We start from the raw sequence: 14,346 nt of genomic DNA on the forward strand, positions 1-14,346 counted from the left end.
GAAGATCAATATAACCTATTCCAAATTTGCTTTCTTGAATGTGAGTTTGCTGCAGATGTATCAAAGACATAATGCTTTTTGTGATTGTAGCTATATTTCTTGATTGCAATCCATTATAAAAATCATTCTGCCATTGTATATATTGTAATACAATGCATTGTATTGCTATGTGTTATTATGTTTATTATTGCTAAAGCCTTGTTTGATATTTTATGTAGTATAGTAAAATACAGTGGTTTAATTTTGACATTATTACTCTAAGCTCAGACGGTTTACTATCAAACTGTTGAAGTGAACTTGTTTGAATGATCGCATCATCGACCCACGTCTGCGAAATGTCACAATGCCGAATTCCGGCATTGTCGAATTACATCACGAATTTGACCTTGGAGCAAGTGTTAACATGGGTCGAGATAGGGGTGAGATTTGTACTTCGACAATGTCGGAGTTCAGCATTGTCACTGTTCAACCTCCGGACTTTGTGGTGGATTCGACCGAATCCACTTCAACATTTTGATATTAAACCAGCTCAGACCTTCTACCCTTATAACTAATGTCTGCCTTGTGGTATTAAAGAACTACTGTTCATAATTTGTATATCTGTAACACACGTCCTTTTAAGCATATACAGTTTTTACAGGTATCATAAAATGTGAAATTCTCCTGTGGGTTCTGTATTTATAAACTGAAATTTTAAACACAGGTGTCGGAGACTTCCAAAAGGTCTTAAAGGCTGGCAGGCTTTTCTTGACCTCAAGAGGAGGATAGATGATTTCAGTGAATCGTGTCCTCTTTTAGAGATGATGGCTAATAAAGCAATTAAACAGAGACACTGGGATCAAATTGCTGAACTGACAAAACATAAGTTTGATGTGGATTCCGAAACATTCTATCTGAGAAACATCATGGAAGCACCACTTCTTAAACATAAAGAGGATATAGAAGTAAGTTAGCAACTGAAACAATAGATTGTAATTTACTTAATGTGACAGTGAACAAAATTAAGAAGTGCCTTATTTGTGTAATAATATAACAACCTGACATAAATCATTTAAGGTATGGGGACACCTTTTAGTTATTGTATAGATCGTGCATGTGCTAATCTTTCTTGTGAACTGTACTAGAGTGGTTTGAGATTCATATTTTTGTGCAATGTGATATAACATGTCTGCATTTCACAAATATGAACCCATGATTAATTTGTTTATTTGAGCTATAGTACTTTAACTGTGACTAGCCTGCTGAGATCCAAGACCCCATTTTATGCATTTATAGTTTAGCGAATGACCTGCACAATATGTATGAGAGCACAATATGTTATAAATCTGATATTGTTCTTTTCATTCTTCATCACTGTTGGGTCTTCTGATCTGACCTCAGATCCAATTCAGCCACTTTCACAAGACTTAAGGATCCGACTCTTAAGCGCTTCTCTCTCCCATAATGTATCATACCTTTCCTAATTCCTCAGATCTCATTTCCCGCCATTCAGCACAGATGTGGTCCTTTAGTCTCAAGTAATTTCTTTACTGTCTACCTATCCTTTACCTTTCTTCCCAAGTTAGTTAGTCCGCGGATGTTAGAGTCTTGTTCCTTCCTCCTACTTTTGCCTTCTGCAGTTTATAGTCCCTTTGGCGCTTTTTCCATTTTCTTCCTTCCTATTTTTCCATAAAAAAATTATTTTTATCTTTTCTCGTCAGAATACCATTGGTGTGCGAATGTGTTAGATAGTTTAACCTGTTCCTTTCTGTGTGTGAGAGTGATGTGCCTTTCTTTACAATGTCAGATAAGCCTACAGGTTTTAAAAGATGCACCTCTTGTGGGCACAAAATTCCAAATTCCGATGCCCACAAGAGGTATGTCTTCTGTCTGTGTCCAGGCCATTTGAATGCCAGCTGTGTTATTTGAGTAGCCTTCAACCCTCATGTCCTGTCAGATAGAAGAAATAAGCTGATTTTGAGAGGTCTGTTGCCGCCTTCTTGGGCCAAACCCCTTCCAAGCCTTCAACCTCTAAAGACCACAAGAAATGAGCCCTCTCAGCTTCTCCAGGGGCTTTGTCTTCTCATGCTGAGAAAATACCTAAATTGTCTGATCTGACTACTACAGATCCGATAAAGGCTAAATCATCTTCGGATCTGAGAGCCTGTTTGAATCCAACAGATACCAGACCAGTAGACAAGTCTGCCCTTCAGATCTGATCATCCTCGTATCCTAATAATTCAGATTCCAGTGTAGCCTTGGATCTGGCAGATATTCTACTGATCCAGAGTATTTCCACCCTGATCAGGCCTCCCTGGGATCCTAAACATTAGGATCCGAGGTTTCAGAGCCATACCTCTGTTCTGAGCAAATCATCTTCTACTGCTCCAACCTCTCGGGTCACACCATCACTGGCGAAGTCCACACATTCGTCGGCATCCTCGTGGTCTTGGATTTTTCTCAGTCAGTGATGGACAAGATGATGTGAAGTTTTCTCAAAGTTCAGATACAGATGGGGATTTTGTCATCTCCATCCTACCCTGGATCTGTGAGAGTGTTAACATCCATGCTACAAGCTCCTCTTCTGATTTGACCTACTGTTTCGGAATCCCAGGATCGATTTTTCCTGAGAGAGTCATTGTCAGATCCAAAATATGTCTTTCTTTGACTCTATCTGTTACCCAGACAAGCTCTGTTCTGTTACCCTTGGATTAGGTCCTGGATCCAAGATATCAGCACCAGCTCCAGGAGGTTGGCTTTGGTCCTGACGTGGTTGGATCCATCCCTTCCCCTGGGGCCCTCAGCCATTGACAGGTCAGGCCTGGCTCTGCCTATAGGCTTTGGATCTGAGGTGGACTTCTGTCTCTCCTCTCTGGTGGCTTTGGCTCCTAGAGAGCGGGAGAGTCTCCATGGGCCTGTCAGCCTTCCAGGTAGCAGAGAAGGCTTTCTCTACACTAAGAGATGCGATTCCTTATCCTCTGGACCCCACCCAATTGTCATCTCATCTGAGCTTTGAGTCTATCCATCCTGCACAGGTAAGCCTCCAGACTGCTTCCCCACAGGGGGTACCCCCTTCTTCTGATTCTTCCCCTCAGCATCCCACAGAGGAGGTTCAAACATGCAAGAGGAGGGATATGAACTCCCCCTTGGAGTCCTTAACTAAGGATGCTGATTTTGATGAAGGAGAAAGATCCCCCTGATCTCCACTGGATGGCATCACCTTTGGAGATATCCTTGAACTCCTCAGGCAAAAAGGTGGCTAGTCTTCCCAAAGTCCTTCCTCCGAAAAGTCGGTGCTCCTGGAGGCTTTCAGGGTGGGCCCGTCTACATCTTGGGTGACTCGCCCAGTGGATGAACTCATTGATTTATTTTCCCACCGGGCTTGGAAGGAACCAGACACAGTCAAGCTGATCTCTAAGCACCTTGATAAGTTTCTGATTCTTCCCACTGACTGCGTACATTGGAGCAAGGGTGCCCCAGTTGATGCTATCAACAGCCACAAAAAAGGAGCTCGCTGAACAAAGCTCCTCTGCTTATCCCCCAAACAAGGAGTCTCAGGCTTTGGACAGACATGGAAAGCATGTGTATGCCTCATTCACCTTCGTGTTGAGGGCATTGAATTACTTGGCACATTTTACATCTCTGCAGGGAGAACTGGTCAAGGAGCTAACCAACTCTCTGAAAGAGACCTTGTCAGAGGAGAACCTTAAACAGGTTTCTCCCCATTTGGTGACTCTGTCTTCCCTTGCAAATTCCTCAAAGAGAATGATTTCACACTCTGTGGAAGACACCTCATGCATAGCCGGTTCAGGCATAACCATTAGGAGACATGCCTGGATGCAGCTTTGCGATTTTGCAGAACCCTTCAAGGCATCTTTCATTAATACCCCCTTTGATGATTCCTCTTTGTTTGAACCATCTGTAAAAGAAATGCTTTCCTGCAGCAAGAAAGATGGAAATACCTTGTCTGCAGTAGGGATCAAGTTTTATGCCCCCCAAAGAACCTTTTCAAGAAATCAGAGAGGTAGAAAGAAGACTTGGTTCAGAAAATCTTAAGGGCCTTTCCAGGACTTGCACATGGATACCTCTTCCAGGAGAAGAGGAAGAAATTTCAACAGCAGATGCCACCCCAGAGGTGGGGGGGGGTCTACAGAATCAGGGCTTCAGAGAACCCTTTTCTAATAAGCCCTTTCAATACTCCTGAAGTGCTGCCTGGCTGCCCGCCACTAGATACAGTCGGGGACATCAGTCCGTGCACCTAGATGCCTAAACAAGTATAATAAACAATGCCTGGGTGATAAAAATAATATCCAGAGGTTATTACATTCCTTTTTCCCCCTCACCTCCAATTCCCAAGAGGGTACTCCCTGATGTACCACCCTGTCAGATGGAGTTCGCCTTTTGAGATGTTCAAAAACTTCTAGAGAAAAGAGTCATCAAGAGGTCCCGGCTGAACAGTTAGGTTATGGAATTTATTCTTGCTTCTTTTTGGTGCCAAAGAAAACAGAGGACCTAAGACCAATGCTGGATTTCTACAATCTCATTCTATATGTCAAGAAGTTGAATTTCCGATTGGTTATGGTTCAGTTCATTCTGCCACTTCTATGCAAAGATGATTGGATATTGGATGTGCTCTTTAGATCTCCAGGACATGTATTATCATATTAAAGTGAAGAAACGCTCCAGGTGACACTTGCACTTTCTGCTAGGGGCCAATCATTACTAATTCAGAGCAGTGTCCTTTGGACTCACCACAGTCCCCCTGAGTGTTTACCAAATGTATGGCAGTTGTCGCGGCTCCCCTGAGGCTAAAAGGATTCCAGGTGTTTCCATATTTGGATGATTGGCTCTGTGACAAAGGAGGTACTGCCAGCCCACCTATATGGAATTTTGTAAATAATTATATGTTATTTGTGAATATCAACATGATTTGTATAAGATACTTGCGTTACAAATGTGTTAGAACTGTATATCAGATGTGCATTAAACTGCTGGTACAGAAGTGTGTGCTGAAAAGGTTTTTGCAAAGTGCTTAAAATGTAACCACAGCCTACACTACTGGAATAGAACAGAAATGTACATACACTATTGTAACTGTTTAAATGTATATCTTTTAACAGGGGGGAAACTGGTATATAGAGGGTTAACTTGCAAAACTTCAGAAAAATAGCTGAAATTAAATTACTTTATGTTATCTTTCAGTTTCAGTGCAGCAATACACACAATGTCTGTGCTGAGAAGTTTTCTGTATTGTCTTGGAAGTGTTTTATTTTTTTATGACTTCCAGAATCTGCAAAGATCTGAGGAAAAGCCCTTGTTTATAAATGTTCACAGGTAGATGCTAAATACTGCTACCTTTTAGCAGTGGGGGGGTCAACCTGGGATAGAGTCATATGACAAGAAATGATGTTATTCTGCAAGCTATCCCAGCAGTAATATTTGAAATATTAATTTAAGAACTCTCTGAGAGGGAGACAGCATTCTGTATTCTGTCTTGGACCTGACAAGATACTAGGTTATAGTAATTCTTCTTCGTTATAGTCAGGAAAATAGCAAAGCATAATTTAGATGTTTTCTTTTATTTATTTGAGACTGTCCTGCAATATTGTTTTAAATATTTCCTATGATTTTGAACTCTGACATCACTGTAATTATATACTGAGTATTTATTATTAAATGTATTTAAACCTTTCATTTTGGCTGATCTGCATAGAGATATTTAGGTTCTGAGAGTACTTGCATATTTCTTTGGTGACACGGTATCGGGCACTCCTAATAGCCTTGCTCTTGGTCAAACTACTATTTGTATTAATAGTGACACTACACTGTAAGATTGGACATCCTTTGTTAAGGGCCTTAAAGTAGCTGATAAGGAGCTGTCTGGTGGCAGTGATAACTACCTTATCATCTGGGTAAAAGGGGGCATAGCTAGTAAACCTGTGCCAGCCTTTCCCAGGTGTGTGTGTCTGTGTGTGTGTGTGTGTGTGTGTGTGTGTGTGTGTGTGTGTGTGTGTGTGTGTGTGTGTGTGTGTGTGTGTGTGTGTGTGTGTGTGTGTGTGTGTGTGTGTGTGTGTGTGTGTGTGTGTGTGTGTGTGTGTGTGTGTATGTAAATAAAACCTCAAACAGTGTGTGTGTGTCAGCTACTTGGGCAGGGACATAAAGCACTGGTTGGACAGAGAGGGTGCTGGAGTTATTGGCTTGGCCACTAAGATGAGATCTCAACTCTATAGCTGTGCCAGTGGGGAGTGTTATTGGGGATCTGGAGAAAGAGGGAGAAACCAGCCCCAGACTGACTGGGGTCTCTGTATGCTCTTAAGGGAAACTGCATTTGATGCAGAGAGTTGTATCTGGAAATACTGTGTGTGTACTTGTCATCCTCCCAATGTACATCCTCCACTGGTGCCAGTGATGAAGATTGAGGCTCCTTGATTACTGGGCCAGTGATGGGACATCACATTTATTGGCTGGCAGCAGTGAGATCACCACATCACATATTGGGATTCAGTGGTGTGGATATTGAACTCGTAGCCTGTACCCAGTGAACATTCAGAGTTTCACATCACAATAGTTTTATTATTTTCTTTTGTTAGCTTAGTCAGAGAGAGCAGACAAGGATGCCAACAGAAGAGTATAGCAAGCTGACAAGGAGTCAGTTGTTTGAGATGTGCCAGGCCATAGGACTGGTGCATGCCAACCTGAATAAAGCAGAAATTATGGCAACCTTAGTCACAGTTGCATAACAAACCAGCAATCAGAAGGACAACTAGAGTGTCCTTGGGGATGTACAGCTCTCAGAAAGTGGACGGTTCAACATTTCCACAGAGGACTTAAAAATCTGTCCTGAGTTAAAAAGACTTGAACCGGAGACTAAACATTTGGAAATAGAATCAGCAGACACTGTGGTGTTTGGAGGTTAAAGCAGAATCAGCAGAGATACAACAGAGATGTCTGAAAGCTGAGGAAAATGAGAGGCAGAGGCAACATGAAAAGGAGATGCTGACTTTTTGCCAGGGTCATGGAGGTAATGGAGAAGAGAGTAACCAAACTCCAGCAGCAACAAAGTTCAATAAATTTCTTTCACAGTTTGCAGAGGGGGATAATTTTGATAGTTTCATTCATATGTTTGAAAGAGTATGTAAACAGTATAATGTTGACCAAGAGCTGTGGGTATAGTTCCTGGCCTCCCTTACGCCATAGTAAAGCTGTAACTGTTATTTCTTAACTGTCTGATACTGATTGCTTAAATTATATTTTAAAAATTGTTTATTAGAGTGTTTTAAGTTAACACATGAAGCTTATAGAAAAAAAAGTTTCTTGACATAGATGCAAGGCAGATGAAAGTTTGTGTGAATGTATTGCTGAGTTAAGCACATATTTTCACAGATGGGTGAGTGGGTGTCAGGTCACCACTTTTGAAGGGCTGGCAGACCTTTGGTGAGGGAACATGCCCATAACACTTTGCCTAAGGACACGAGAATCTGGTTAGAAGATAGGGAATGTAATACTGCAGATGAGTTGGGGAAAAAGGGAGACCTATACTTAGCAAGGAGGGCATCACTGCACAGGAAAAGTATACCTAGTGCTGCACATGGGTCTAAGGAACCCCTGGTGGGCAGCCTAAACTGCCCCAACAGAGTCCACCAGTAACAGGGGAAGTCAGTAGTTCAGGTACATGGCCAGGACCAAGGGTTAAATGTTTTAAGTGCAACCAGTGGGACCGTGTAGCATATAGATGTTGAAAATTCTGCTGACCAGCACTATAAAGGTTGTCCTCCACCAAGTTTCCAGTAATAGTCAAAGAATATCACCCATCGATTGTAAATAAAAAGGTTTTAATGTATTCCAAGCGTAGACAAAATAAACAAATACAAATTAACCAGTTTTAGCGCGCTTTTGTCTCGTATCACGAGACTTCCTCAGAATCAACAGTAATCCATTAACAACTGCTTAAATACCCTTGAATTGTGGCTAGCGATCAATGAATTGTCATAGCAATAAATCAAGACACTTAATCACAGTAATGTAACCATATAGTCCCAAAATACACTTCAAATAAAATACACTTCAAATTGAATAGTATCATGCCGTTTAACCTAAACAAAAACTCTGTACTGATTGTACAAATTGAGTATACCTTGAAAAACATTAATATACTTAAAAACAAGAAATATGTTAACCTTAAATAATAAAAATGTAAGTGTATAAATATGAAAAGTGTAATAAATAAATATAAATATACCTGCAGACTTAAAAATATGAAATGTACATATAAATATGAATGACAATACAAATACCTATAAAATGAACAATTTAAATACTATATAAAGAGAAGAAATAAATAAAATATTTTAATATTTTAATTATAAATTATTTGAATTGTAAAATTTATTCATAAATATATTTGTTTGTAAGTGTGTACATAAATACATTTGAAAATTATTTGGGATCCAATGCCAATATTTTCAAGGCAGGCTTTAGAGAAATATGGTCATTCATGCCCGAATAGGAGCATGAATCCAATCTAATTTGCCATCATTTCACAATATTCTAAAAAAGTCTCCCAATCTCCACCCCTCTCCCTTTTCTTCACTTATTCTAACACCCAAAATTTTATATTTGTGTTTTTACATTTTAGTGTATGCCTAAAAAGTGCATTATTTTCATTCTTTTTGTTAATGTCTCTTACATGTTCATATATTAGGGTTCTTAAATTCCTTTCTGTTTTCCCCACATAGTAGGCCCAGCAAGTTTTACAATATGCGAGGTATACTACTCCTTTGGTATAGCAGCTGGAATAACTGTAACCTTTCAATCTAAAACCAATTCCAGGAATAATTAATTCTTTTTCTCCAGCTAAAAATGGACACTGTGCACATCTACCACACTTATGGGTGCCTATTTTACTCTGTGCCCCTCCATCCTTATTACCCCTCTTCTTCTCAAGGATGTTTTTCAGGTTCATATTCCTCCTATAATTAAACCTGAGGGGTTGTTGGAAAATTGTTGTCTTGTTTGTCATTCTACTGAATATATTCTAAATTCCATTAATACATTTTTTCATCCAACCTATATCAGCATAATATGTTAAAGTTAATCGTGGTATTTCCAATGTATTAACTATAACCCCTCAACCGTTGTTGAATTTCTCTCAAGATGTTTCTTAATGTTTAGTGTATATGCACTCATATCTCCTTCATGTGACAAGAGTGGACCATATTTGGTGCCACGGTTCCTAATAACTTCCTTTTTAATATTCTCGATCATCCTGTTAGGGTAACCTCTCTCTCTTTAAATAAATTATGCACAACTTCCATCTCTTCCTTAACTTGTTCGTATTAGTTGTCATTCTTGAAACTCTAATCATCTGACCTTTTACAATGTTCTTTTTCAAGAACAATGGATGGTCACTCTGATAGTGTAAGTAAGAATTAGAGAAACACTTCTTTCTATAAATCCTGGATTTGTACCCCTTTTTTGTCTTTTCTTTGTTTATCATAACATCCAAATAATGGATCTCATCCTTGTCATATTTGAAAGTAAATTGGAGGAAGTTGGTAGTACTGTTTAAATATTCAATGAAATCCATGATTCCTTTATCCTTCCCACCCCAAATAATGAAGATATCTTCCAAAAAACGAAAATATTTTATTATTTGTTGTTTAAACCGTGAACCAAAAACATATGTAAGTTCCCAGTACAACATAATAATATTTGCATAGATTGGGGCACATGCCGAACCCATTGCTACGCCGTCCAGTTGATGGTAGGTATCCCCCTGAAAATATAAAAAATTGTATTTAAGAACCAATTCCATACATTCCAGGACAACCCTATACTCATCCGCACTCAGCATATTGAATTCAGTAAGCATTTTTTCAAACCATTCCAGGCCTTGGGTGTGGGGTATAACTGAAAATAAGTCTCTAACATCTATTGTTAGGAACAAATACTCATCATGGTATGGGTATGGTATAGTATGAAACTTGTTCAAAAAATCCCAGGAATCTATAAGAATGTGTGGATATTGCGAATGAAAATAATTAAGCTTGGCATTCACATAAATGGCTAAGGTTTGAGTTTTAGAACCCTGAGATGTTACAATTGGCCTCAAAGGGGGGGGGGGTTCTATCTGCTTGTGTATTTTTGGAATACCAAAAATTTCTGGTATTACTGGTTTTGGTACCCTCAGGAAATTATACAAATCCACGTCAATAAGTGTTAGCTCCAACCCAAACATTGCATTTTTAAAACTTCCTTACATAACTACCTCTCCTCCATTTGGAGCTGTAACTGCTCTACACTTCTCTCCTTTAAGTCCTGACCTCCTCTACTTCCATTGTTCCATTCTCATCCTTTACTTGCTATTCAGTTGCTTCTATTTTTATCATATCTTATTCCTTTACTCTATTATACACTGTATTTTATCTTCCTTTATTGTTTGGAGAGACAATTTCCCTGCTACCTTTTCTTCTTCCTCCAAGCAAGTGTAAATATCATGTCATGAAATTTATCATGTTAATTTCCCAAGCTGTTTATTATACGACTGTGTAAGTTTTGTATGTATGTATGTACATACACACTGTCATATCTATACTGAACCTCTGAAGTTAATTTGCCTGTACAGTTTATTTTAATTATTCAAGATTGTTACATGTACCGGGAGCTTTTCTCCCCTAACCTCCACTGAAAGTGGGCTATCCTGGTAATCAAACAAATAAATAAATAAATTGTGCTACTTCAGAGACCACCTGCTTCCATGGTCTTCCTTTTTGTCTTCTTGGTATGATGGCCACTGCAGTTTTTCTTGTTCTTCTGCCCAGATTCTTCATAAGTTTTCTTCAGTGAATGGTTTCAGTGTAGGGGTCAATGACATCTCATCTGATGAATTTTCCTGTTCATCACACCAACATCTGCCATCATCACATCTCTTGGTGCCTGACATCAGATCATGTTTTTACAGTATGTCCATTTTAGCTAGAAGTCTAAATCTCAAAATGTTTTCACTCAAAGCACTCCTTAAAATGGAGAGCATCAACATTTGTGCTGTAACAGACACCTGGTTCAAGGCAGGAGAAAGCACCCCTGCACTACCAGGCTATAACTCATTCCACACCTTTCGGCCCCAGAACTTAGACCGATGCTCCAAAGGCGGTGTTTTTTTCCATATTCATAAAGGATACACACACCTCTAGACTGGTAGCCCAACATAACGCATCTGAGATACTTCAGGTGCAGCTAACATTGGGTAAGACACTGATTCAGGTCGTATCCTACTATAGGTCCCCAACCATGTCCCAAGACTCACACTCCACGTTTCTAAGAACCCTGGAGCATATTAGGGTCCAACCTAACACTCTCATAGTAGACTTCAACTACCCCTCCATTAACTGGGAAAACTAGTTATGTACCAATACACTTGCCCAGTGTTTCCTGGAATTCATTAATTCCAGTGCCCTGGACCAGCTCATTCTTAGGTAGCAAGATCCTTGACTAACATGGGTGACCGTTGCTCTACACCAATAGTCAACTCCTCCCTGGTTAGATCCATCCACAAACTAATCACCTTGGAAATCCACCCCCCATGCAAAGGTAACCACCATGAAAAACTTCTCCAAATCTAACTTTGGGCTCCTAAACAAGAGGTGGCTAACTTCACGGCACCACATGCAAATGGAGAATAGTTGCATGACCACTGAATCATACACCAATGCACTGTATGACCAAGTACACAAATGCATGGATCTCATCATACCCAACAGAACCAAGATGCTGTCCTCCAAAAAAAGGAAGCCAGTTTGGTGGTGGTCTGCCATAAACAAACTCTGCAACAGAAGAAGAAAATTGATGCAGAATAAGGTAAAGTCCCAAGACTGGGAAAGCTCCCTTATCAGTCTCAGCAAAAAGTTGAGATCCCTCATCAAATCCTCTAAAGCTAACTATGAAAACAGAATTGCAGCAGATAGTAAAGACAACCACATGGCCTTCTATAGTTATGTAAAGAATCTCCATGGCAATACCCAGATTTGCTCTGAGCTACTGCACAATGGTACCGCTATACCAAGCCAACAGATATTGCCAATAAACTGGCTGACATTCAGTGCCAGTTTTGCCCCTCTCCCCCCCAAAAGACCAATCACAATACCAGTAGATTGCCAGGCACCCAGTATTACTGCTGTACAGGTTAAAACAGCACTGTCCAAGGCCAAGAAAACACCTTCTATGGGACCTGACAATATCCCTTGTTGTGTTCTACATGAACTACAGAGTCAACTGGCACCTCACCTGTGTGCCCTGTTCAATCACAGCCTCATCTCAGGCTTTGTCCCTACCAAATGGTGCACTGCTACAGTCATCCCTGTCCACAAAGGAGGAACGACTACAGACCCTGGGAGCTATCGCCCTATTAGCCTGACGAGTCTGATATGCAAAGTTATGGAACACATCATCATGGACCTAATAAATAAGGATATAGGGAGTCTCCAAACTCTGGATCCTACACAGTTTGGTTTGTGAAGGGTAAATTATGCCTGCTCAACTTGGGCAACTTCTTTGAGTCAGTCACCAGAGCTGTGGAGGAAGGCAGGGTGGTTCATACAGCCTACCTTGATCTGTCCAAGGCCTTTGATACCATTCCCCACTCAGGAATCATAGAAAAACTCACTAAGCTAAACATCAACCCCTATATCACTAGGTGGGTTGCAAACTCTCTCACAGATAGAACCCACATTGTGAAAGTAGCTGACTCCAAGTCAGACTGCAGGCCAGTCACGAGTGGAGTCCCACAGGGTTTAGTCCTGGGTCATCTCCTGTTTGGTATCTATTTCTCTGAAGTCCAGGCCAACACGAAGGGACTCTGGCTGACAAAGCTCTCAGACGATTGCAAGTTGGGAGCTATTATTAACTCCCCAAGTGATGTTGACATCCTACAGAAAGGCCTCACTGAGACCAACGACTGGTGTCAGAACCACGGCTTTAAGCTCAATGCCAAAAAATGCCGTCATCCCCCTTGGGAAAACCCCAGTTCCTTTGAATTACCACATCGATGGTAGTCCACTGAACACAGAAGGGATTATAGGAGATCTGGGAACACAGGTTGACAGCAACTTCTCTTTTGACTACCACATTGTCACTGTGGTCAGAAAGTCCTTCTATGTGGCACATCTCATTACTAAGGGTTTTGCATCCAGGAAGAAAGAAGTCATTGTCTCCCTCTACTCTTCCCTCATTAGGCAAATCATCGAGTACAATGCCCCATTTGGCATGTACCTCACTAGACACCTGCAACAACTGGAACGGCCACAAAATTACCTCACAAAGGGGATCCTAGGCCTTAAACACTTGCCCTATATGGACACTCAAAAAACTCCAGCTATTCTCTGTCTCATATCACCTGCTTAGAGGCGATCTCTGCTTGACTTACAAAGCCATGTCTGACCCAGCTCTGTTTGAAATGCTACATCTAAAGAAATCCCAATCCCTCCGCACCACATGCTCCAGACCTCAACCTCATTACCACAATCAACAGAACATGCTGGAGAGACAGGTTCATAAACCAGAGACTGCCCATGCTCTGGAATAGACTTCCCATACATGTCAAGCAGAGCACCTCACTGGCCCTCTTCGAGAGAAATCTTGATGAGTGGATGGGAAATAGAAAACTCACTCCAGGGATCACTCTAGTGGCTCTAATCGACAGAGGCACTGGGAAATAAGGTCGAGTGGCATGATGCTAGGGTAGTTCTATGGGCTAGGATTGTAAAGCTTCCAGGGCCATTAGCCTAGTACATCTATGAACCTATTTGTTATTCCCCAGACCATGGCCATGGTGACTACAGATGCGTCCCTATTGGAGTGGTGTGGGGCATTAGGAAGGGAAGATGGCCTTTAGGTACCTGGTCCCAGTCAGAAGTCCATCTGCATATCAGTGTTTTGGAGATAAGAGCATTTCTGCTAGCATTGCAGGCCTTTGACAACTGCCTCCCCAAAGGTGTGATCTCAATCTAGACTAACATTGCAGTAGTTTGGTACATAAACAAACAAGAGTGAACCCAATCCTAGCCCTTGTGTTGAGAGGTTGTGAGAGTGTGTCAATGGGTGATGCCCTTCCAATGCTTTTTGAAAGCAGTGCACATTCTGGGATAAATCCAGCATTCTAGCAGACAGTTTGAGCACGGGCATTTGGATGTCTTATGAGTGGTGCCTCAGTCTTTCAGTGGCTGCTCACCATGCTGTAATCTCTTTGCCACCTGTCTCAACACCAAATACAGTATCTTTTTTGCCCTAAACCTTCCACAGTAACAGTAAACAAGGGATGCTGTGCTGCATGCTTGGCCCCCAAGTCTCCTTTATGCTTATCCCCATTACTCT

The 14,346-nt window shown here is 40.9% G+C and overlaps 1 protein-coding gene across 1 annotated transcript in view; it reads left to right on the forward strand.

The window, feature by feature from the left end:
• The window catches only part of LOC122816787 (dynein axonemal heavy chain 8-like), a 9,517,065-nt gene that overhangs the window by 5,328,157 nt on the left and 4,174,562 nt on the right, over positions 1 to 14,346 (forward strand). The window contains 1 exon segment of the mRNA XM_044089814.1: positions 704 to 944. Coding sequence (XP_043945749.1) covers positions 704 to 944 — 241 coding nt within the window.

This window comes from Protopterus annectens, chromosome 1.part1 (genome assembly GCF_019279795.1).
Source record: "Protopterus annectens isolate FY-2018-M chromosome 1.part1, PAN1.0, whole genome shotgun sequence".
NCBI lineage: Eukaryota > Metazoa > Chordata > Ceratodontiformes > Protopteridae > Protopterus > Protopterus annectens.